This window comes from Haliotis rufescens, unplaced genomic scaffold (assembly GCF_023055435.1).
Source record: "Haliotis rufescens isolate VD_foot unplaced genomic scaffold, xgHalRufe1.0.p SCAF_4, whole genome shotgun sequence".
Taxonomy (NCBI): Eukaryota; Metazoa; Mollusca; class Gastropoda; order Lepetellida; family Haliotidae; genus Haliotis; species Haliotis rufescens.
The window spans coordinates 16,791,568-16,817,605 of NW_025964112.1; the positions used below are offsets into that span (position 1 = coordinate 16,791,568).

General features: G+C 42.1%; 1 protein-coding gene across 5 annotated transcripts in view; it reads right to left on the minus strand.

Annotated features, from left to right (window-relative positions):
• LOC124149210 (chitinase-3-like protein 1) overlaps positions 1 to 26,038 on the minus strand; it is a 49,807-nt gene that overhangs the window by 4,438 nt on the left and 19,331 nt on the right. For 3 of the 5 annotated variants that reach the window (XM_048381769.1, XM_048381770.1, XM_048381768.1), the window contains exons 2-5: positions 8,870 to 8,940; positions 6,063 to 6,499; positions 5,356 to 5,480; positions 2,921 to 3,041 (exon numbers count right to left, since the gene is read on the minus strand). In XM_048381769.1, the coding sequence (XP_048237726.1) occupies positions 2,921 to 3,041; positions 5,356 to 5,480; positions 6,063 to 6,499; positions 8,870 to 8,930 (744 nt within the window). In that variant the 5' untranslated portion in view covers positions 8,931 to 8,940. Of the gene's footprint in view, positions 1 to 2,920; positions 3,042 to 5,355; positions 5,481 to 6,062; positions 6,500 to 8,869; positions 8,941 to 9,046; positions 9,186 to 19,132; positions 19,172 to 26,038 lie in introns of those variants that run through there. The other 2 variants (XM_048381767.1, XM_048381771.1) reach the window with 2 other exon arrangements.

The window sequence follows — 26,038 nt, forward strand, 5'->3', positions numbered from 1 at the left end:
CATCATCACGATTACATGATGTACAGAGTATTTTATCCATAGGTACGTTATTCCATCTCCCTTTCTCAGTTGGTAGTCGATGGCACAGAGTTCTACATTTTGGCATGTTAAAAAGTAAAGTCTGTGCGGTTTTCATACGTACAAGACATCACTGCAAAAAAAAGAGTCCATTGTACGTTTCTGAATCACAATCAAATGGTGATGATTCCTGGTGTTGGCGAAAAGGTGAACATATACTGCCCCAGGGGGCACACGTCACAAACACATGCAAAGGCAAATCAATTATTCATCTGAAGAAAGAAACACGGGGACATACGGCATTAGTCAAAATATGGAATTGCATCGATCATCATCTTGGTCTCTGATGCATCAGTTATGTAAATGTGCTCCCCATGTCCACCATAAACATTTTTCAAAGCTTTACTTAGGCCTTGGCTGTTGTAACCATGCAAACAGCTTTCGAGCAAGAGCCGTATCTTTGTAGAAGGATCATGCTCGATTGAACCTCAAAAGTTGTGCATGGTAATTCCTGTTGATCCAACGTGTGGACATTTGCTGTTTTGTGCACTGGAGCATCACAACATTCCACAATTACTCCACGTTCCTGGTTATTATGAATCCATACGACATCCCTAGGTATTATAAATCTCTCCTCATTCCTAGATATTTATGAGTCTACTCCACATTCTTATGTATGGAGTCTCTCCACATTCCAAAGTATCACGAGTCTCTCCACATTCCAAGGTATTATTAGCCTCTCCACATTCCTAGGTATTGTTAGTCTCTTCACATTCCTAGGTATTGTGAGTCTCTCAACATTCCTGTGTATGGAGTCTCTCCACATTCCTTGGTAATATGAGTCACTCCACATAACTAGGTATTATTAGCCTCTCCACATTCCTTGGTATTATGAGTCACTCCACATTCCTAGGTATTGTGAGTTTCTCAACATGCATGTGTATGGAGTCTCTCCACATTCCTTGGTAATATGAGTCACTCCACATAACTAGGTATTATTAGCCTCTCCACATTCCTAGGTATTGTGAGTCTCTCAACATTCCTGTGTATGGAGTCTCTTCATATTCCTTGGTATTATGAGTCTCTCAACATTCCTGTGTATGGAGTCTCTCCACATTCCTTGGTAATATGAGTCACTCCACATAACTAGGTATTATTAGTCTCTCCACATTCCTAGGTTTTATGAGTCTCTCCACATAACTAGGTATTATAAGCCTCTCCACATTCCTAGGTATTGTGAATCTACTCCACAACCTCTGAAACCCAGAGATGTGCATAATGTTCAACGTAATGCCCGTGAAACCGTTAGAAGTCGTGTCCAAAAAGTGGATTCCACTGTGACGCAGTTAGGGCACGTGTTACTTCATGTCTTCCAGCCTTTAAGTATCGTTCATTATCTTCCTTTTATATGCCAGTTGTCAATAACTACGGTATCCGTCTATTTTAAGAAATGACGATGAGTAGGAGTAACAATATGGTATAATAAAACACTGCTGGAAGAATAAATCATGAGGGGCGCAACCCCGAGTGGTTTATTCTCCCTGCAGCGTTTAATTGTACGATAAACAACGATCGTTTATTTATTGTATGAGATATCAACATTGTGTATAACCTTTTTAAGAATGTCGACAAAGTTGTACAAGCTTTAAACACATTTACCCGTATTTAAATAACGATGACTCCCCGAATGCAATCCGACCTCTGTAATGTCGGACAACTCCATTTTATGTACATGGGGTTAAGGTTGGTATTCTCACAATTTTCACGTAGATTATCAGCACCTATTCTTCCAGTACTCATTGTCATATCGCTCCCACTTTTTGGTGCGATCGTTCGACAATTAGCGTTCATCTCCGCTGCCCAGCTACATCTATGAGGAACAACTCACTCGACACTTCCCTCTCAACAATAACGTCGTCCTATTTACGACGTCATCAAGTAGCCAGGGCATGTTCCAGTCTCCAGAAATGACCTCATGACAGAACAATGTTTTATCGTGAAATAAACCACGCTTCGTTCTTCATTGTTCTTTGCGATTTATCGCGATGCTATTTTAAATATGTAGATACTCTGACTGGTTGAAGACATGTACTTGGCTTTCATAAAGTACTTTACATTTGATCAAATAGCATCGACATTTTCTATATTTTTCCGGCAGCCGGCAAAATGTTTATGTAACGCTGGAATGGAAGACGGACTTATCGCTATTGTATAGGCACTACATATGTACCAATAATACTAAAATGACGTGTTGAATGGAATCAGATTTAACTCTAAGCATCGTTGTTGGGGAAATTGACCGTTTCGGTTGGACTTTTAAACATGACGCTCTTTTTTCACTTGTAATTACATTACCGTTGGATATTACCGCTTAGAAAAGGTCCCCAAAGGTCCTACCTAAGAGGCAGCTAAATGGAGTGTGTGGTCAGGCTCGGTGACCCGTCATTATAAACAAGCTGGTGAGGTGAGGTGAAAAGGGGTTTAGCTTTGCGTCCAAGATTATTGCACTTATGCACGTGTGTGTGTGGCTGCTTGTACTAGTCCGGACTGATGCCGATTTATAGTGCCAGCACACTGAGATACCATGCCGCAGTTAAACATGAATACCCCACTCAGACACAGTATACTGACTCCTTGTTTTAGCCCCTTGCCTACCAGTCCTTGTTTTAGTCCCTTAATGCCGAGTAACAAACAAGTACCATCTTTTAACGTCTTTTGGTATGACGCGGCCGGGGATCGAACCCCGGACCTTCCGCTCTCCGGGCGGACGCTCTACCACTAGACCACGGAGGCGGTCTATTAACAAGATGGCTACGAGCCAATTTCTCGATAACGTACATATCGCCGTCAAAAAACTTGAATATTGCCGACCGCGGCATCAGACAACAAACAATCTACTTACAACGTTATAAAGTTTGGAAAATGTTGGATCACTTCTTTCTTTAAGAGGGCTGTTGAATCCAGTCACTGTACTCCAAGATCCAAAGAAGTCATACGCCATCAGAAAAATATAGTCCACGTGTCTACAAACAAAACAAAATGATCAGATTTCTTAATTTGGTGTATATTAACAATAAAATCAAAGCGACAAACACATTTCCATAATCATAAGATTGAATATCCAGTACTCCACACTGCTAACAACCTGTTGGTAACATAATCACGACTGACTTCTTTATTGATGACTTTGACAATAACAGTGAGTGAGTGAGTTTGGTTTAACGCCGCTTTTAACAGTATTCAAGTTATATCACGGCGTGTCAGCTTAATGTGGGAGGAAAGCCCGGTATGGTGCACGTGCTGACAATCCTAGAAACATAATCGGGGCGAATCGGGATTCATAGATTTCTGGCGTACCTCAGGGACGCAACTCTGCACAGCGAATCGCGGCGCCTTAGACGACTGGGCCACCCGTGTCCCCTTGGCAATAACAACCTTCGCCAGTTATTTAAAAAAATGTACCCGAAAACAGCCTACGTCAAGTAATAAACCAAACGAGGAGAGGAACCTATTGAATGTATTTCAGAGTGTGTTAAGTCAGTACGTAATGTTGAAAAAAAGGAAAACAACTGGTTAAAACCCATTCTATCCAATGTGAAACTCTTAATAAAATAAGCATAAGAAACCTATTGTCAGTAACTTCACATCATAAATATCTGGGCATTATATTTTCTACCAGGTTAATCTGGTCTAAAGCTTGTGAGACTATTTCATTACAAGCTAGAAAGTCATGTTTCCCGTTATGTCAACTTATGAAAACCTATCCAGACATATCTTTGAAGACAATTTTTGCTATGTTTTATTAAAAACGTCCACCCATTCTATAATATGGTAGTGAAATCTGGGGATATACATACAGAAAATCTTTAGAAAGTTTATTCTTTGAAAGATTTTTGAAACTCGGAAAACAAGCACCTTCAAGTGCCCATTTGGGCGAAGTTGGCCTTTATAATTTATGTATATTAGAAACTATTTTCGCAGGTGTTTAAAATATTGGTGTAGACTTATTTCTATGACTCCGAAGCGTTACCCTGTTAAGCGATAATCCTGTTATAAAATATTAGTCACACGATGCGAATGGGGCTTTAAATTGGGTTTCACATGTCAGGATGTTATCACTGCAAACAGGTTTTGCTTATGTCTGGATTGCACAGGATTGTGGAAACACGAAGGGTTTCAACACTGTGTTTAAACAGAGATGTGTGATATTGAGATACAGAAATGGTTTCAAAAGATTACGAGGTCATATTTCCTGTCACATTGTAATTCATTATCAGCGCCAGAGATGTATATCACATCCGGTGTTTCAGATAAAGAATTGATCTGTGTATTAGCTGAGTTCCGCACTCTTTCTCATACAAAAACTGCGTTATGGTAATTATAATGTGAAAACAAATGTTGATTAGCTGCTGCTCTACTTTGACCATTGTGATGAATTAGTTGCAATTGTTGAGGACGAGTACCATTTTGTGGTTGTCTGTTCATATTATAAGCAAAGTAGAAATACATTCATTCCACAATATTACCATAAACATCCATCTCGTAAAAAATTAATTGAGCTAATGTCCTCTACAACTCATTCAACAATCAAATGTCTTGCTTTGTATCTGAAGAGAAATTTCAAAAACACACACACAAAAAAAAAACATAATGTATTATGTATTACGTCATATATCATAGAAAAATTGTAAATCAATTGTGTGAGATCCACAAATAAATTGGATACAAATGTATTGTACTCTGGACCACGAGGCCTCCAATACTGAAATAAATAATCTTCAACCTTGAAAAAGAATCTTTAAACCTATTCTGAAAGCAGAGTCCATTGTTCGATAGCGACTGCATCATCAACATGGGCCTAGGAATAATTATCAAATAGTGATGATACCAGGTGTACGCGAAGAGGTGAGCGTATCCTGCCCCACCGGTGGCGCCCATCACAAACACATGCAAAGGTAAGTCAGTTGTTCACCTGATAAAACACGGAAACTAACTGCACAAAATTAAAATTGAGTATTGCGTCGGACATCGTTTTGGTCACTGGTCATTTGGAAATGTCCATCGTGTCTTCAAAACTTTTTGAAAGCTTCACGAAGGCCTTAAATGTAGATCAAACATACTTCAGCAGGAGTCATATGTCGCTCTTTGAAATCTTCTTAGAAAGAGCATGCCATACTTGAAAAACATAATTTGCAAAATATGGTTCGTTGTGTAGAAAAGGCATTTTGGCTGAAAATGAGTACAGTACGATTTCGTTTGTTTATTTTTATTTGTCAGTGTGTTGTCATTATTGAATCAGTTTTATTTCTCGTAAAAGTATAACACTAAATATCTTACGTTGTAATGCTTCTGATGTCATATCCGGCCAAAATCTTCTCTTCCCCTCCCGCCACCGCCACCGTCAGCAACAGCCGGCGTCTACCCGTCTCCTCCGCCTCACGGTCGAACTCCGTTCGGACCCCCTTAGAAGATTAATGTAGATGTGAGTGAGTGAGTGAGTTCTAAACAGTATATCAGTCAATAACCGACTATGATTATATGTAAATACTTTCCCGGTTATAATTGGAAATAATTTTGCCTCAGGTATTGTACCAACATAAAAATGTTCGCAGGGCATGCTTGAATTCTGAATAAAGGTTGTTGTTCTCCTTGGACAGTGTCTCCATGCTGTCTCATAAGCTACAAATAGAAGAGACATGATGTTGTCGGGATCATGAAGAAACTATGAAACTGAAAACTTACATAAAAGCAATTAATACAACGTCTGAACCCAGCCCGTTTGTCAATACCAAACAGTGTTACTTTGCTTCTCTCGAAGTCAAACTAAATAATCATTTCTTATGAACCGCTTGCTCCAATACTTTCCCCTAAAAAAAGGTTCAACCATTTGTACCCGCAGTGTATCAAAACTTCCGGTGATCGCAATGAACGGTTTTCCACAACACTCAGAGGGTAATTTGATCCGCATGTGCCTAATCAATTGATCTGAATACAATTCCATCGGGGCTTTGACGATGAAAGATTTCAACGCCAATCACACCTACCTGTAAAAGTTTCACATATAAATGCTTGGTTGTGGCGTTAGGGTACTCCCAGTCAATGTCAAGGCCATCAAAGCCTCGTTTCCGCAAAAACTCCGAAGAAGATCTGGCAAACTTGGTAATCCACTCCGTTTTGCTTGCCATGTGTGCAAACCTATCTGACAAAGCACTGTTTTCACCTCCTACGGACAACAGCGTGTGTAGGTTCGAGTTTCTTTCTTTAAGTTTATTGAAATGGGTGTACCGTCCATTTCCACCCACGGGGTCTTCAGACCTTGCGTCAGCCGCCACGAGTTTCATAGAGTACTGGTCTAGATTTGCAAACGCATAAACAAGATGGGTACATATCCCTGGGTCGATGTCCTCCACAGGGAGCCGGATGTTGTTGTTGGCTCCAGCAGACCAGCTGGTGTAGTAGCACACACTGACGTACTGGCTGCCTGCAGAACAAAACACACTCAACAATCTGCAGGAAATGACTCAATTCTTCTTTTTGTCTACACATACTATTCAAAAGTAGTTCAAGAGCACTCGATTTGTCCATCTGTCATGTCATTTACTATAGTCAATCTGTCGTGTCCGATTTGTTCATATGACTATAGTTAATATGTCATGTCATGTACAGCAGTCAATCTGTCGTGTCCGATTTGTTCATATGACTATAATTAATATGTCATGTCATTCACAATCAGTAATATGTCAAGTCCTATTTGTTCATATGACTATAATTAATATGTCATGTCATTCACAATCAGTAATATGTCAAGTCCTATTTGTTCATATGACTATAATTAATATGTCATGTCATTCACAATCAGTAATATGTCAAGTCCGATTTGTTCATATGACTGTAGTTGGTATGTCATATTCACAATCAGGAATATGTCAAGTCCGATTTGTTCATATGACTATAGTTGATATGTCATGTCATTCACAATCAGTAATATGTCAAGTCCGATTTGTTCATATGACTATAGTTGATATGTCATTTCATTCACAATCAGTAATATGTCAAGTCCGATTTGTTCATATGACTATAGTTGATATGTCATGTCATTCACAATCAGTAATATGTCAAGTCCGATTTGTTCATATGACTATAGTTGATATGTCATGTCATTCACAATCAGTAATATGTCAAGTCCGTTTGTTCATATGACTATAGTTGATATGTCATGTCATTCACAATCAGTAATATGTCAAGTCCGATTTGTTCATATGACTATAGTTGATATGTTATGTTATTCACAATCAGTAATATGTAATGTCGTTGTCATTGCATAACTGTAGTGATATCGGAAAATCGGGTGTTCTTTAACTACTTAACTACTTGAGTCTTAATATCATGTATTGACAGAGTTACAGTGCACTCTTCATTTAGTGCACGTTGGGTTTAAATAATAACAACCCTTTAATAGAACGTGAGAATAAGCCTGGAAATATACATGACATAAATATATACATTGCAGTACTGGCACGTAAATAAACAACAATGCGTTTGGTCATTAATTGCAATAGACGTGGCTTAGTTATGCTTAATGGAATTTTAATTGCCTTGCAATCTGTTACAGCTTGACACTGCATCGGCAACATTACAGCTATATGAAGGCGGTCTGTAAAAAGTCGAGTTTGTATACGATGACATGCCTCAACCAAGTCAGCGAGCCTGACCACCCGATCCCTTAAGTCGCCTCTTACGACAAACGGGGGTAGCTGAAGACCAATTCTAACCCGTAGATCTTCACGGGGGAGTAGTAGTAGTAGTAGTAGTAGTAGTAGAAGTAGTAGTAGTAGCGGTGGTGGTGGTAGTAGAAGTTGCAATAGTGGTAGTGTCAGTGTAGTAGTACTAGTAGTGGTAGAAGACCTAGCCTCGGTGTCAAAACAATAAGCATGGCGAAGACGGTTATAAAATGATCGAGCCACTCCATCATGTCGCTTCAGATACTGTGCTTGTGCCAGAGCTGGGCATCCACTGACAATGTGTTGGACAGTCTCATTAAATTCATTACATAATCTACATTTCATATTTACATTTCGATGCAAAATCGCACATTGACGGTTTCGAGTGGGAAGTGACTGGTCCTGAGCAGCAAACAGAAAGCCTTCTGTTTCACTTTTCAGACCAGACGACCTCATCCAAGCGAAGGGCTCTGCAGGGTTGATTACCTTATCAACACACTGCATATAAACACGATGCAGTGGTCGTTCACATAGCCTCTCCTTGGGCCGATTTAATATGGCACTTCGCTTGGTTGACACTCATTTCTGTACAGTCCAGCAGTAGAGAACCATCAACATAATAAACACTGACACTGAGATTATGTCCAACATCCTTGGCTCGTTTTAGAAAACTGTGGAATGCCTTGTTTTCATCACGAGTCTTGACATGCTTCACGAGAGGATCCTCGGATAAATAAATGTGTGCAAAAGTGCACAAAACAATTTTATCATGAAGAGCCTCCACATTAATCAAACCACGCCCTCCAATCATAATTGGTAAATATAGTAGTTGAAGTAGTAGTAGTAGTAGTAGTAGTAGTAGTAGTAGTAGTAGTAGTAGTAGTCCAACAAAACGGGTTAAAAGAAAAAATATATAACAACTGAGATGACAAAATGTACATTGGAAGCTAAATATATTTCCGGTCAGTAGGAACATGGTGATACGTGTCCTACAATAACTGATGTCATAGCAGGTTTTTACACAAAACTCGTTGCAGAAGATTCAACCATTCTTGGACTTAACGTCCGTGTGACCTTGGTTAAGAAACGTTCTCGCAGTTTTGTTCCGAATTGATAAAAGAGAGCCGTACCGTGCACACCCGTCAACGCCGCCACGAGCAGCACCGTCACTCCTTGTATCCAGTGACTCATTAGCCTCGTTCTGAAACAAACACAAACAAGACGTTTAAGAGCGAATATGTTGACCCAACATGACAAACATGAACTATTCCATAATATTACCACGAAAGAAAGAGACAGGTAACAACCTAATAATCCCGAACAGCTAAGCGATGTACCACACGTTCGTGGCTACAATAAATCCACATGCCTGCTGATCAGCCGAGTGTGTAAAGTTCATGCATAGTTCATGCTAGCATCAACATGACACCGCTTCACGTGCTGATTTCTGTACGTTTGCATGCCAGGCTTGTGCTAACAGAGAAATTTGATCAGGCAATCCCCGGGGCAGTGGTGTACACCTGTATCGTGGCTTCAGCTCCCGAATGACATGATCCTAGTCACTGACACGGTTGAATAGTTTCCATGTTTGACGTTTGCCAAGATTTGCTGAAGTCAGGTGAGGTGAGGTGAAATGGGGTTTAACGTCGCGTCCAAGATTATTACATTTATATAGCGTCGTGCATGCCCGTGTATGTGTGTGTGTGTGTGCTTGTACTAGTCCGGACTGATGCCGATTTATAGTGCTAGCTCACTGAGATACCATGCCGCAGTTTTACATGAATACCCCACTCAGACACAGTATACTGACTCCAGTCCTTGTTTAAGCCCCTTAATGCCGCGCGCCAGACAGGGTAACAACAAGTACCATCTTTTAACGTCTTTTGGTATGACGCAGTCGGGGATCGAACCCCGGACCTTCCGCTCTCCGGCCGGACGCTCTACCATTAGACCACGGAGGCTGTCGGCTGAAGTCAGCGTAACATGAGGACATGTGTAGCATCCACAGTTTAACCCGAAATTGGTACTTAATTATCATAGATTGCAAGACACATCTTCATAAAGTATATAATTTGATATAATCCGTTCGTACGTTTCTGATCATGGAAGACATTTCCTAGGTAACTTCATCTCTGGTGAAGGAGAGGTTTAGGACTTTGCTTTACAGCAATGTCAAGGTACAAACGTTACACGAATATTCGGGACTGCTCGGCTTGCATGACTTTCGTGCGTTCAATCTCGGGTAGCAGTTGAGAAGTGAGATTGTGACTGATTTCACTGTAAACGGCATACGTACCGAACCCCATGAGTTCGTGACGGCCGATTTTGAGAAACTTGCTTTGGGTTTATAGAACTTAGAAACACGACTGATGTGGAGCAACAGTTATATAAAGTGTGACGACTGACACAACAGTGTAATGTTGAAGTCAGGCCGCGATAACTCATGGGATTGGGACTGCAAGTAAAGGGAGATAATTTAGAGAATTAGCGCTTCCTGGACCAATGATTTGCTCCATACAATAGATGGTATAGAGAAGGATTGTCCCATTCTAGACACCTCTCAACCCATGAACCATGCCAAACTTTGAATGTGACGGCTCTTATCGTCAAAACGCCAACAACCACCGTCACATAGCTGGAATATTGCTGAGCAGCAAACAAAACAAAACAAACAACTGTTGGCTGTAACGACCTAATTGAGCACAACGCTCGTAAAATCACCCGAAAACCGCCTCTGCGTGTAAGTCCAGGAACCTGTTTTGTTGGAACCATTTGATTTTCAGGGGGAAAGTCTGGATTTTAGTTCGAGATAAGTATTTGTATTAAAAATGTTCAGAAATTCAATTATTTTTCCAACATAAAAAGGTGTCCAAATATATATTTTAATTATAAATGCTGACGTCTTTACTTTGGGCATTTATCTGCATGTTACTTTTTTTCTGAAGTAAATATTAGCCATTAGTTAAGTAATTATGGGCAAGAACAGGAACCTCCTTGTGATGCTTGGGTGCAGCAGGATGGAGGATGGTGATCAGATTAGTTTAAGATGTGAAAAACATTGAAGATACATGTAACATTGAATTAAATGTGTCAGCTGTTGTTCCAGCAAAAAAAGGCTTCATTATCTTTGTCACACACACACACACACACACACACACACACACACACACACACACACACACACACCACCCCCTCACTCCGGCAAGTGGCTGTTCCTTAAACATTGCTTGGGTAGTGGGTAACACAGTGATACAGTATATTTGCTTCGTGTACATACTCCGCATAGCGTCACGAGACAGAGTTATCAAATAGGTCATTAAACGGACATCCCCCACGCCGTGGACATCTCCCGTCGTACTTAACCTACAAATATGTGTTTATGGAAATAAGAGTTATAATGTTGTCCTCTGAATGTCCACCACGTACACATGTTATCTCCGGGGGCGGTCGGGTAGCCTAGTGGTTAAAGCGTTCGCTCGTCACGCCGAAGACCCGGGTTCGATTCCCGACATGGGTACAATGTGTGAAGCCCATTTCTGGTGTCCCCCGCCGTGATATTGCTGGAATATTGCTAAAAGCGGCGTAAAACCATACTCACTCACTCACTCACATGTTATCTCCGAGAGTCATTTAGATGTATGTTATGTATCCATATAACTGGGGTGCGGTGGAATTGGCGAGTATTTTTCTAAGTTAACATTGCTGATGCGCATGGGTTCAAAAGCATACGTAGTCGTTTGGACATTGGTTAGAAGGGGGGCAGTTAAAGACATCTCGACTTGATCGCCAGTGTCCCCCGCCGACGTCAGTTGTAACTGGGTTTGCCTGCTCTTACTCGAACATGTTGATTAAACTGTCACGATACAATTTTGTGTTTAATTCTAACACGGTAGCCAAACTGTCACTCGTTATAGTTGTAAATATTGTGCACTAAATTGAACACGGTAGCTAAACTGTCACTCGCTATAGTTGTATATATTGTGCACTAAATTGAACACGGTAGCTAAACTGTCACTCGTTATAGTTGTTTATATTGTGCACTAAATTGAACACGATGGCTAAACTGTCACTCGTTATAGTTGTATATATTGTGCACTAAATTGAACACGATGGCTAAACTGTCACTCGTTATAGTTGTATATATTGTGCACTAAATTGAACACGGTAGCCAAACTGTCACTCGTTATAGTTGTAAATATTGTGCACTAAATTGAACACGGTAGCTAAACTGTCACTCGCTATAGTTGTATATATTGTGCACTAAATTGAACACGGTAGCTAAACTGTCACTCGTTATAGTTGTTTATATTGTGCACTAAATTGAACACGATGGCTAAACTGTCACTCGTTATAGTTGTATATATTGTGCACTAAATTGAACACGATGGCTAAACTGTCACTCGCTATAGTTGTATATATTGTGCACTATATTGAACACGGTAGCTAAACTGTCACTCGTTATAGTTGGATATATTGTGCACTAAATTGAACACGATGGCTAAACTGTCCCTCGTTATAGTTGTATATATTGTGCACTATATTGAACACGGTAGTTAAACTGTCACTCGCTATGGTTGTATAGATTGTGCACTAAATGGAACACGATGGCTAAACTGTCAATCGCTATGGTTGTATATATTGTGCACTAAATTGAACACGATGGCTAAACTGTCACTATGAATTATGTGTGATCTTACGCCATCACGTCAGTCAAACTGTCACGTTACAGTCATGACTGTTAAACTTGCTATGCATGACCGTTTGGCAAAACACGACCATGTCATCGCTCACGGATGACCTTCACGGATGAGTAAATGTCAAGATAATTATAAACGCCTCAATGAAAGTTATCTATGTTAAAGATGAACAGATTAGTATTTGCTCAGGGACTGAATAATATATCATACCATCTGCGAAGTAAACATGTGTACAGCTGGACACACGGAAGCTTCAGCCCCAGTAGTTGCACATCGACTGATCCACTCACTAACTCACTCACTCACTCACTCACTCGCTCATTCACCCGTTGTAATTAACGACTTATGTGAAACTGAAAAAGTGTGTGTGATTACGACATGAACATTCTTTATGTGACAAGCACATAGGGTTTTCACTTACTTGAATGAAACTTGCTGGGTTAGTAAATATACTCACACGCAAAAGAAACGTAAGTGGTTTTAAGCAAATAGGTAACAAACACGGAACCATAAATTGATACGAGTTTTAGCATGTAGTGAAGCCTGATGGTGTTATCAGTATTTTTGGTTGCATTTTGGAAACCCCGAGTAAAAACGCAACATAAAAAACGAATCGACAAAACGCACCATTTCAATGAATATGTGGGTATCATGCACCCATTTCTCGCGAAATCGAAAATGCAGGAACTGTCACGAACTGTAGTGGGTATAAAACTGTGGCCGATTATTGGACCTACAACTCCTTGGTCAACAATGCCACGCCTAACTCAAATTCAGAGAAACCAGGCTATCGAACGTTTGGAAGCTGGAGAGTGTCCAAGATGTTGCCCGTCATTTCAACGTTAACATAACCACAATTTACCGTCTCCTGCATCGATACAATGCTACACAGACCACAGATGACCTTATTTGGAGCGGTCGTCCTAGGGTCACCACACCTCCACAAGATCGGCAGATTACCCGTCAACACCAGCGACATCCGTTCCTAACTGCAAGTGAAAGTACTCGACAGACCATAGAAACACATAATCAACACATTAGCCGGGACACTGTGATCCGACGTCTCCGTTCCAACAACCTCAGATGTCGCCTACCAGAACCTCGTCCTGTTCTCCAACCACGGCATCGACAGGCACGACTTCAGTCGGCACAGGGTTATCGCAATTGGCGTCATCGTGAGTGGAGGCGTGTCATTTTCTCTGATGAAAGTCGCTTTTGTGTCTCCCATGCAGACGGAAGAGTCAGAATTTGGCGGCGTCGAGGTGATCGTTTCGCTGACAGAAAGGTTTTGAAAGGGATCTATGGGGTGGACCTAGCGTCATGATATGGGCAGGGATTGGACTTAATCCGAGACTTGGACCCATGTGCTTTCTGAATGTTGGTCAAGGTCGGGGACACGGCGGCACTGCTCAGCGGTATATCGACCAAGTGATCAGACCCCACCTTGTTCCATTTTTTGCACAACATCAACAACACATTTTCCAGCAGGACAACGCTCGTCCCCATGTTGCCATAGCTACCATGGCCTTTCTGCAACAACACAACATCCGTGTTCTACTGTGGCCAGCCCTCAGCCTTGATCTGAACCCCATCGAACACTTGTGTGATGAGGTTCAAAGGCGTCTGCTCAATGTGCGCCCAGTCCCTACAACTGCCGATGAACTACGCACAGCTCTCTGGATGTGTGCAGGAGGATCCATAGGGCCTTCACAAATCGTCTGATCCACTCAATGTACAGGAGATGTGTAGCAGTGATCAATGCTAATGGTGGTCACACCAGGTATTGACTGACATTTTGGGTATTGACTCGAAACTGTGTTAGCCCTTAACATTTGAAAATAACAATTATGTCATCTGCCTTTTAATCCATTAAACTGTCTTCAGTCAATTTTTTGTCAATCTTGCCCTATTAGTATTTCTTGTCTTTACTGTTGAAAATAAATAACATGTATACTGCATACTCGACTTGCGTTTCTTTTGCGTGTGAGTATATATAAATTATGCTTGCGATTATTGCGAAATAATCCAAAGTGGCGAACTGTTTTTGGCGTAGCAGAGGTTGTTGTACTCGTGTGTGTCGTAGCGTAGAAGAACAAGTGGTTGTGCAGTAGAAGGGGTAGTATGGAAGTGAATCAGTAATATCAGTACCAATAGAGATAATAACATTGAAATCATAGTCACTACCGGTTACCAGCAATAACTGCGACAGGCTCTATAGTAGTTCTAGTATATTGTAGTAGTGTGTGAGTGAGTGACTGAGCGGTTTAACGTCGCTTTTAACAGTATTACAGTTATATCGCGGCGTGTCAGCTTAATGTGGGAGGAAAGCCCGAAGTGATGCAGGGCTCAGACGTTTACCACTTCGGTGAAACCCACGAGCACGGGTACGGTGCTGACAAACCTAGAAATAATCGGGTCGAACCGGAATTTGTACCCACAATCATAGGTTTCTGACGCAGCTCAGGTAGACAGATATACACTAAGAACACGATTTGCCATATCCATAAAATACACTAAAACCTCGTTAACCTGCACCCAGGTCTTCCAGACACCCTTCTTCAGTTTCATTGCAGCGTGGAATGTTGGGAACAAAGTGATTCCGTTCCAATAATCCGTGTACATTTTTCCTAACTGAATGAAATACTGAAAAGAATAATTCTATTCTTGTAAAGTAATAAATGTTATGGTGCAATTCTTAATTGTGAAATTATTCTTGAAAAGTTAAATAATTAAAACTGTGTGGTTGGTGGTATTGGGAGTGATCCACAATTCGCTACCCAAAGCTGTACCCCAATACCCACCCCCATCCATCCAGGTCACACAGTGAAGATCGTTTGCCAAATGTTCCTAGTGTGTACCCTGAGAATCAGTTTTCACAGACTAGTCACAATTACCCTTACATCAGTCAGACCGGGTACCCAGTACTTGCTCCACCACCAATGGTGAGTTCAGACCAAAATCTAATTGGTCTCATGTCACAATTGTCTAGTAGTGTGCTGGGTCTTGCACAAAGGATTGACACTCTGGACAGATACCCCCCAAGGGGAGATCATTCAATTGGAAAAATATCTCTCCAATTGCCTAAATTTAATGGCCAAGGAGATTATCGTGCTTTCGAAGCACAGGTTAAGAATCTGGCCGCACAGTCATGCTGGGATAATACCCAGGCAGCCCAAATTTGGGATGTGCTCTGGAGGGCGTAGCCCAGCGGTTTTATGCAGGCCTTCCTGAGCAGGAGCGACTGGATTACCAGTGGCTTTCACACACTCTGCGCAGGCGGTATGGAACCAGTCTTCCAGATGTTAAACGTGAAGAGCTGATGAGGCGAAGACGTAAGTCTGGTGAGAAAATTGCCGACTTCCGAGATGATCTCTGGCATCTTGCTCAAGGTGCATACCCCGATCTTCCTTATGAACGTCATGTAAGGTTGGCCCTGGACGCATTGAAGAGGGCTGTGGATCAAGATTTGAAACTCCGGTTCATGGACCGAGGTGTACGTACCTTACAGGAGGCGGTGGGTGTACGTGAGCTGTACGAGTCAGTTGTAGGCAAACCTGGTCAACAGAGGTCGGTGCGGGCACTGAGTCCTTACTTGAAGTAAGGAGAGTTCATTTTGACTCAGAGTTGGAGGAGAAATCTGTCAACCAGAAACTTACTACTCTGACCAGTCAGCTGGCTGATCTTCAAAAGACAGTAGAGAAGCTTGCATCAATGCAGGTACAGCCATCTCGCTCACGAAGTTGCATTGGTAGAGGAAGACCTTTTGAGAACAATAAGAGCAACACATTTCAGAAGAATGAGGGGCGACCTCAATCCTTTCAAGATAGGAGAGAGCATTCCAATGGTCGTAGTTATTCGCGATCCCAAAGTGCTTCTAGGAGAGGAAACACTGCCTGTTTCTCATGCGGTGAGAACGGTCATTGGTCTTCCGAGTGCCCTCAGAATTCCAAGACAAATATAGTTGTCAGGGAAACGGTACCCCACCGACCCGGACATAGGTCGGGCTTCGGTGGAGAGTTCTGAAATAGAAACCACAAATCCTAAGGAAGTGAGAGCTAATAAAGCAAGTGGTCAGATGGAGGGAGAGATTTGTCTGGTTTCTGGTCAAGGGGAGATAACCCCTGATTCCTCCCTTAATCCATCTGACCCAGTCAAGGTGAAGACAAATTTCCAGGCTTGTTTTAAAGTTAAAGATAAGGGCCAATCAGTGAATGTCTAGATTGGCAACATTTACTTCACGTTGACACAGGTAGTCAGGTGACCTTACTTTCCCCAGCTGCAAGCAAGCGCTTACCGTCTTCAGTAGCTGTCAACTCCATTGACATGGTTCTCGAGGCTGTTAATGGGAGCTTATTCTAAGCACATGGAATATTCAAAGCACCTGTTCACATTAGTGATGACATGAACCCCACTGTGGAGGAATTCTTGGTTGCAGAGGTTGATAATTCCCATGATTGTGATGGTATTCTGGGTATAGATGTACTGGATAGACTCGAGGGTCTGATCGACATCCCTGGGTCAAGGATCCGGTTGATGGGCAGGTGGTTACCAACTGTGAGGGCTGAAACAATTGTCATCGTTGCAGATGATGTCTCTTTGCCGCCCCAGTCTGTATCTTTTATCCAAGTGAGCTTGCCTCAACTTCATCGGGAACAGTCCTCGATCCTGATAGGACCCTGCACATTCACACATGGTATAATCATGGGCAATTCAGGAGTCACAAATAGTAATAAGGCAGCTACAGTTAAGGTTATCAATGTTCTTGATACCAAATTCACTTTAGCTAAGGGAAGAATTATTGGTCAGTGTCAGTGTGTCAATGTATTACCAGATAGGCAAATAAAGAAAGTATCACGAGCCTGATCATTTAACAGATTTATTTGATCGCAGTAAAACAAACCTCAGCTCTGAGCAGCAGGATGAGCTGAGAGATCTCCCGTACTCATAGAGAGATACATTCGCAAAAGATGATGATGATCTTGGTCGAACTAACCTTGTTAAACACAGCATCAATACTGGTGATGTGAGACCTATCAAACAGGCTCCACGTCGTCAGACGCTGGCGAAGCAAGAGGCAGAGGAGAAAGAAGTGGCTCGAATGTTAGAGCAAGGTGTAATCAGTCCCTCGAAAAGTCCTTGGGCTTCCCCGACAGTTCTTGTGCAACGCAAGGATGGCCGTTGGAGATATTGTTGTGATTTTAGGCTAAATGAGGTTTCTTGGAAAGATTCCTACCCCCTACCTCGCATTGCAGACTGTATTGACAGTCTGGGTGGTGCCAAAATGTTCTGCACAATGGATTTGCAAGCAGGATACTGGCAGGTAGAAATGCATCCTCGTGATCTTGAGAAAAACGGACTGTTTGAGTGAAATGTCATGCCCTTCGGTCTATGTAACGCCCGAAGTGTGTTCGAGAGACTTATGGAAATGGTGCTTAGAGGTCTCCAGTGGAATGAGTGTCTATGTTTCCTGGATAACATCATTGTCTTCAGAACTCATTTGAAGAAACAATGTTCCGGCTTCAATCAGTTTTCGACCGTCTGACCTCAGCTGGCCTGAAATTAAAGCCTAAAAAATGTCACCTTTTTAAAGAGAGAGTCGATTTCTTAGGCCATGTTATTTCGGCTGATGGTGTTCACACCCAGACAGAGAAAATAGAGGCAGTAAGATGTTGGCCTACCCCAAAGTCTCAAAAGGAGATACTACAGTTTTTGGGTCTGGCTAACTACTATCGGAAATTCATAAAAGATTTCTCTAAAATTGCCAGGCCACTGACCAAACTTACCAGTCCATTGGTTGATTTTCTTTAGTCTGAGGAGACTGATCAAGCTTTCATCAGCCTGAAGGAAGCACTTACCTCAGCACCAATTCTCGGATTTCCAAGGCGTGAAGGCGAGATAACTGTTGACACAGATGCATCTGGTGAAGGTATAGGTGCAGTTCTGTCACAAAATCAAGTTGGCAGAGAAGTCGTTCTTGGCTACTACAGCAAAAGTCTCACACCGGCAGAAAAGAATTACTGTGTCACCCGTCGAGAATTGCTGGCTGTAGTAACTGCATGTCGCCATTGGCATCCATATGTCTTTGGTAGGCCTGTCACTATCAGAACTGACAACTCTGCAGTGGTCTGGGCAAAAAGAATTAAGAGTCCTGTCAACCAGATGGCTCGCTGGCTACAAGAGCTAGGCAATTATGATTTGACCGAAGTACACCGGCCAGGCCGAGTGCATGGGAATGCTGATGCACTAAGTCGCAGACCTCAGGCACCCTGTCCCCAATGTAAGAGGGAGAGTAGACCTTGCATCATAGGGTTGGTAGAGTCGAATCCTAGTTGTTATGCCATCACCAGATCACAAACTGCCAAACAGGATAAGGATACCTCCTGTTCCAGCTCAAACCAATTAGGTAGAGTTGAGGAAAATTCCTTCAGTCCTGAGGAGATTCACGACCTGCAGCTTCAAGATCCCGATATCAGCCTAATATACAAGGCTAGAGATCAAAATACCCGACCTGAATGGGAAACTGTTTCAGGATATTCTGAGGCATGCAAAGTGCTGTGGGGTCAGTTTATCGACTGTCGGTAAGGCAGGGTATCTTACACAGAAGATGGGAGAGTCAGGATGGAAAGGATTGGCATTGGCAGATAGTTGTTCCATCCATCAAGCGGCGAATTATCCTCAAAGCGTGTCATGACTCACCTATGGGAGACCATCTTGGGGTTTCCAAGACTTTTGCCAAGACTTACTTCTGGATTGGTATGAAAACTGATGTGCGTCGGCACTGCATCAGTTGTGACAAGTGTGTTGCCAGGAAGAGTCCTAGAAAACAGAAAGCACCCATGAAAGAGTATACAACAGGCTCACCCATGGAGAGACTCACTACCGACATCATGGGCCCACTGGACCGTACCTCCAGTGGCAACAAGTACATACTTGTTGTCACTGATTCGTTCACTAAGTGGACTGAGGCCTATGCGATTTCAAATATCGAGGCAAAAACAGTGGCAAAGAAGATTGTCGAGGAGTGGGTCTGTCTCTATGGTACCCCAGCTCTTATACATACTGATCAAGGTAGACAGTATGAGGCTAACCTGTTCCAGGAACTATGTAATTGTTGGGAGTTGTTAAAACTAGGACAACTTCTCTCCGACCACAGGCAAATGGCCAAGTCGAGCGGTTTAACCGAACATAAGCAGCCATGCTTACTGACTGTTTGTTTAATGTGCAAAAACAAAATGTGAACCCGTTCTAAATCACCTGTTTCGATTTGGCAACGTGATAGTTCGTGTGACGTCGCCTATATTCGTGAGTCTGTTCCACGAAACTATTTCTTGTGGCATAATGGCTTCAATCTGCCTTGTACGGCTACAAAATTGCATCTAGTCCATCTAAATGCATTGTATATTACTTCATAGCCGTGACACGAAGTAAAATTACTTCTGTCACTGGTGGAGTGCAATTTCCCCACGTTCCACCGACCGTATCCTCGTGCGAGAGACTACTTCCGGGATGGCGTCACTTTGTTGACAGTTTTGATCGGTGTAGAATTTCTAAAACGTGAGAGTAATTAATAGCCGGTTCGAGCCGAGATATGTGAGTTGACATTCAAGTATTTTATATTTATTGTACATTTTCCTAAGTGAAAGAAATACTGAAAAGAATAATTCTATTCTTGTAATGTAATAAATGTTATGGTGCAATTCTTAATTGTGAAATTATTCTTGAAAAGTTAAAAAATTAAAACTGTTTGGTTGGTGGTATTGGGAGTGATCCACAATTCGCTACCCAAAGCTGTACCCCAATACCCACCCCCTGAACCGTTACAGTCCGGATATTTGATAATCTGGGCGATTGCAGTGGATAGCTACAGTCCGGATTAACTACGTTTCTTGGTACTTAAGAAAGAGAGAATCATGGCTCACTAGGTATCTTGACCTACATCTGCTTCAATTTAAAACATGTATACATTTTGTCACATACGACGGGGCAAGGATGTATGTTGGTCGTCGGTCGTTATGTCCACACGAACAACGGAACATTGATTTGTTTTTTGTTTAGTTGTATCGTATTTGTGTATAGAGCACATATTATATTGCCAGATACATGAGTTCCTCATTTCAAATAATGTCATCACCATACCCAGGTTTTACCAGAGTTGTAAAAGTCTAAGACCTGCATCGGTTAGGAATCTCCACCCAAATCAAGCTGACACGATCTGATATAGCTGAAATATACTATTCAAGTTATCCTTATACCCAACTATTCTTGTCGTGCGAGGCGACTAACGGGATCGGGTGGTCAGGCTCGCTGTCTTGGTTGATGCATGTCATCGTATCCCATTTGCGTAGATCGATGCTCATGGTATCAATCACTGGATTGTCAGGTCCAGACTCGATTATTTACAGACCGCCATCATATAGCTGGAATATTGCTGAGTGCGGCGTTAAACAACAAACAAACAAATTATACCCAACTCTCTCAAACATGCCATTAACACTTGAAACATAAATCATAACCCCAGCCTAGTCATAGGTTCAACATAATTGAATTCTCGATATCGCACAATAACTGCACAAAGCTATAAATTATGATCACATCACACGAGATTATAAAGTGCAAACCACTTACCATGAAATTAATCTCAATTAAACATCACAGATGTCACTTAAGTACAGGTTAGATAAAACCACCATCGGCTCAAAACATGTTAAAGTGGTATTTATTACATCTCAATTCATTATTCAAACTTCAAACGGTTTCCTCAAAACAGTTAATAGTTTCAATCAATACATACTAAATCAAATCGCCTGCTTAAAGCAAATAGTGATCCTTTCCTTCTCACCCGGCCGACCGCCTCCGTGGTCTAGTGGTAGAGCGTCCGCCCGGAGAGCGGAAGGTCCAGGGTTCGATCCCCGCCGCGGCCGCGTCATACCAAAAGACGTTAAAAGATGGTACGTGTTGTTACCCTGTCTGGCCTCGGCATTAAGGGGCTAAAACAAGGACTGGTCGGCTCGGAGTCAGTATACTGTGTCTGAGTTCATGTTAAACTGCGGCATGGTATCTCAGTAGGCTAGCACTATAAATCGGCATCAGTCCGGACAAGTACAAGCAGCCACACACACACACACACACACACACACACACACACACGTGCATGCACGTCGCTATATAAGTGCAATAATCTTGGACGCGACGTTAAACCCAATTTCACCTCACCTCTTACCCAGCCAGTGGTTAGACTATGAAACAGGCGATGATCGTTCTTGACAGGGCGGCAATTAAACGTTCCTCATTCTTTCATTGCTCACCATGTTATCCGCAATATTTGCGTGGGTTAAATCGTGCTCACGTCCGTACTATGTCAACGAGACAACGGCTTGTAAAACAATAATTTCACCAGTGATAACTGGTATGACAAGACTGTAGCTCACCTAATGCAACCATTAACTTATAAAGGTCGTAATGTGGTTTAACACACTAAAATGTACAGAGCCTCGCATACTTTGATACAACAGAAAGGACCAGAAAGGTCGCTGCAGGATCCAAAACAAATTATGTCCTAGCAAGTAATTTGTTATTCTGCATATCACATGCGCCATAAAATCAAAATGACAACATTTTAAAAGTCAGATCCGTCTCCTGTGAGCATGTTTAGAGACACTGTTGGTGGGGTCGTGTACAGTTTTCAACTTCATAAACTGAGAGGTTTCGGAGAAGATATTGAGTTACAGTCCATCAATATTGATGGGGGTATATGAGTCAGAAGAGAAGTAATGTTTCACAACTCTACGCTCGTAGCCGGGAACAAAAATCTACGGATGTCCGTTGTGGTTATAAAGCGACCTGAAAGCACTAATTAAAATATACGGTTCCCTGTTTGGGCTGTAACTTGCCTGGAGAATCGCAAATGACACCCGGGTGACATGTTAATGAATGCCCCAAGGCGCTGACTTGGCAGTTTAAGACATTTATGGTATCACTTGCGCTTCAAGTGACTCCTATGCAATAATAAAACATAAGATCGCAATCGCTTGTAAGTTCATTTCGAGCATGTCGTTAAATACGTACAATGAGAATCTGTCAGGGTAGTAGTATGTAGGAATAAATATTGCTTTACGCCGCATCAGCAACATAACAGCAAAATGACGGCGGTCTGTAAAGAAATAGAGTTTGGATACGATGACATGCATCAACCAAGTCAGCAAGCCTGACCGCCCGATCCCGTTAGTCGCCTCTTACGACAAGCATGGGTTGCTGAAGACAAATTCTACCCCTGATCTTCAAGGGTCAGTAGTAGTAGCAGTAGTAGTAGTAGTAGCAGTAGTAGTAGTAGTAGCAGCAGCAGCAGCAGCAGCAGTAGGAGGAGGAGGAGGAGGAAGAGTAGTAGCAGCAGCAGCAGCAGCAGCAGCAGCAGCAGTAGTAGTAGTAGTAGTAGTAGTAGTAGTAGTAGTAGTAGTAGTAGCAGTTAGAATCTGCACAAGCTACTCTCGATATTAATTTTAATTCCTTAGAATACAAACGATACGTAAACGCAAGTAGGTCATAATCTCTTTCTCATATAATGTCATTCTTAAAATATTGAGTGCTTAAGGCGTAATTTAACACACTAAAGTACTTTTAGAATTTGCTCAATTTATGACACAGTGCCAAATGCACACATGTTCGTTGGCAGAAACACAAACATTCAGAAGTCCCGGTACAGTAACTGCGGACATTAGGTAGAAGTTCTTTTCCGCATGGGGCTTATTAAATGTCAGGTGATCTTATTTAAATAACAGTATCCATTACATGAAAAATAGTGCACTTAACAATACACTGATAAACTTCTCTCGAAAAAGATCAGCATCCCAACCAAGGCCCACAATATTCTGGGTAGTTTGGTCGATAAACCCTGAAGTTGCCGTGACGTTAATCTCAACATACTGATCATCCTCAATTCCCTACGGTATTTTATCTCTATTCAGTTGTGATAAATAACCCAAAACCATTAGCTCTTTGACCAGCAACCTCCCACCTAATATATTTCCCATATTATTTGAGAGGACGGCTATATTTGAATCGAAGCTATGGTAGAGGATGAGCTCAAGGCTATGTGTAACAATAGTTTTAAGATATGATGCACTGGGTAATCTTGATAAAGACTAGGAATTGAAAATAGATATTAAACTTTAAAATCCACTGATATATATACATGTATGCTCACGATCACAGACACGCATGAAAGGCGTATTTAGACGTTATAAATTAGGGTTCGATGATTATAAATAGATAGTCTGGGCAAATCGACCTTAACTGAACTACTCAGTAAAGACAAAGACAGCGAGGTGAGTCAGAAAAATGCCGGGACTTGTGACAGGAAGCCATATCTGTGATAGCAATGTGACAGGCTGACATGTAAAGTGGAGGTGTGCAGACATACGATCCGAGACAAATGATGTACCGGGTCTATTCGGCTTGACTGACTTGATGGCGCGTTTCAGGGACGGACGGGTCAAAGGCGACATTTGGGCATGGAGTCTGATGTGTTTATCAGATAGGCATTGTGAAGAGTTCAACACACGATGTAGGCGACGCACTAGGCCAGTCATCACATTCATAACCATTTGGGTCATAACACATCTTCGTCTATTGCCAAAAGCATCTCGATTGTCATAATCAACATAGCCATCATCATGATCATTTCTATAACAATAACATAACTATCTTCATCATAATCTTTCTTTTCTTTTTTCTATTTTTCAGATCATGATACCTTAAAGATTTCAGACATACAGTTTTGCATACGATTTACAGTAAGTATACTAAAATATGCAAGGTGATGTCAGCTTTCCGTAAGGTCGTAAGCTACATGTGACGAAGACCCGTGAAGATCCGGGTTACATCTCAGCAACCCGTGCTTGTCGTAAGACGCGACTAAGCATCCAAGCCTGCGTGTCTACATTAACACAACAACTACTACTTCTACGACTACTACTACTGACCCCTGAAGATGATCTACTACTACTACTACTACTACTACTACTACTACTACTACTGACCCGTGAAGATCAGGGTAGAATAGGTCTTCAGCAACCCATGCTTGCCGTAAAAAGCGACTATGCTTGTTGTAAGAGGTGACTAACGGGATCGGGTGGTCAGACTTGCTGACTTGGTTCATGCATGTCACCTTTTCCCCAAGTGCGTGGATCGATGCCATGATGTCAATCACTGGATTATCTGGTCCAGACTCGATTATTTACATACCGCCGTATACCTGGAATGTTGCTGAGTGTGGCGTTAAACAACAAACAAACAATCAAACATGTGACGAATGCATTGGAGTGAGTGGGCGAGTGAGATTGGATTTATGCCTCTTTGAGCAATATTCCAGCAATATCACGGCGGGGGGCACCGAAGTGGGCTTCACACATTGTACCCACGTGGGTAATCGAACCCGGGTCTTCGGCGTGACGAGCGAACGCTTTAACCACTAGGCTACCCGACCGCCCGAGTGCATTAGATCATGATTCAGACTGATCCTACTCAATTCATATATGTTCCTCCCATGTTGAATAACGTATCGTATTTCGGGGGCGGGGTGACACAGACAAATGACAAGACACTGACGCGGACATACAAAGAGATAACACCATTTCAAAAACTGCAGATAACGAAGAGAAGACGCAGTATCTGCCAACTGCAATATGTTTAAGCTTGACAAATACCAGTTACTATGAGGAAGAAAATGTTTTGAACGTCCCAGTTACACAATAAAGGCGCAGGCAGAACACACCATACCGGTCCGACAGATGACCGTATGATGACAAATTAATTTGGCACGTGAGAATGTCAAGATGTAAGAAGGCGCCCACATTTGGGACTAACCAAACACAGACCTTCAGCTTCTATTCTCACGAGCATTAGATACGAATCGTAGACAACCACACAGAGCGAGCATTTTCACTGGAATAATAGAATTTATGCTTTGGAAATTGTGTTACTTTCTGTTTTGTTGTAGTAGAAGTAGTAGGAGGAGGAGGAGGAGGAGTAGAAAGGAGGAGTAGTAGTAGAAGTCGCCGCACACAGCTATACTCCAGCTATATGATGGCGGTCTGTAAATAATCGAGTCTGGACCTGACAATCCAGTGATTGATATCATGAGCATCAATCCACGCACTTGGGATACGATGACATGCATCAACCAGGTCAGCGAGCCTGACCACCCGATCCTGTGAGTCACCTCTTACGACAAGCATAGCCACCTTTTACGACAGGAATGGGATGCTGAAGACCTATCCTACCCCTGATCTTCACGGGTCAGTGGTAGTAGTAGTAGTAGTAGTGGTGGTGGTAGTAGTAGTAGTAGTAGTAGTAGTAGTAGTAGTAGTAGTAGTAGTAGTAGTAGATCATCTTCACGGGTCAGTAGTAGTAGTCGTAGAAGTAGTAGTTGTTGTGTTAATGTAGACACGCAGGCGCAAGCGAGTATTTAATATCTGTATTACATAATGTCATTCTTGGATGCTTGAATCTTGACATTACAATATGTACAAGTTTACTCAGCAGGTAGGAATTCTATTCCACTTATGTTCAGTCTCTTAACATATCATAGTAACAGGCAACTGCATT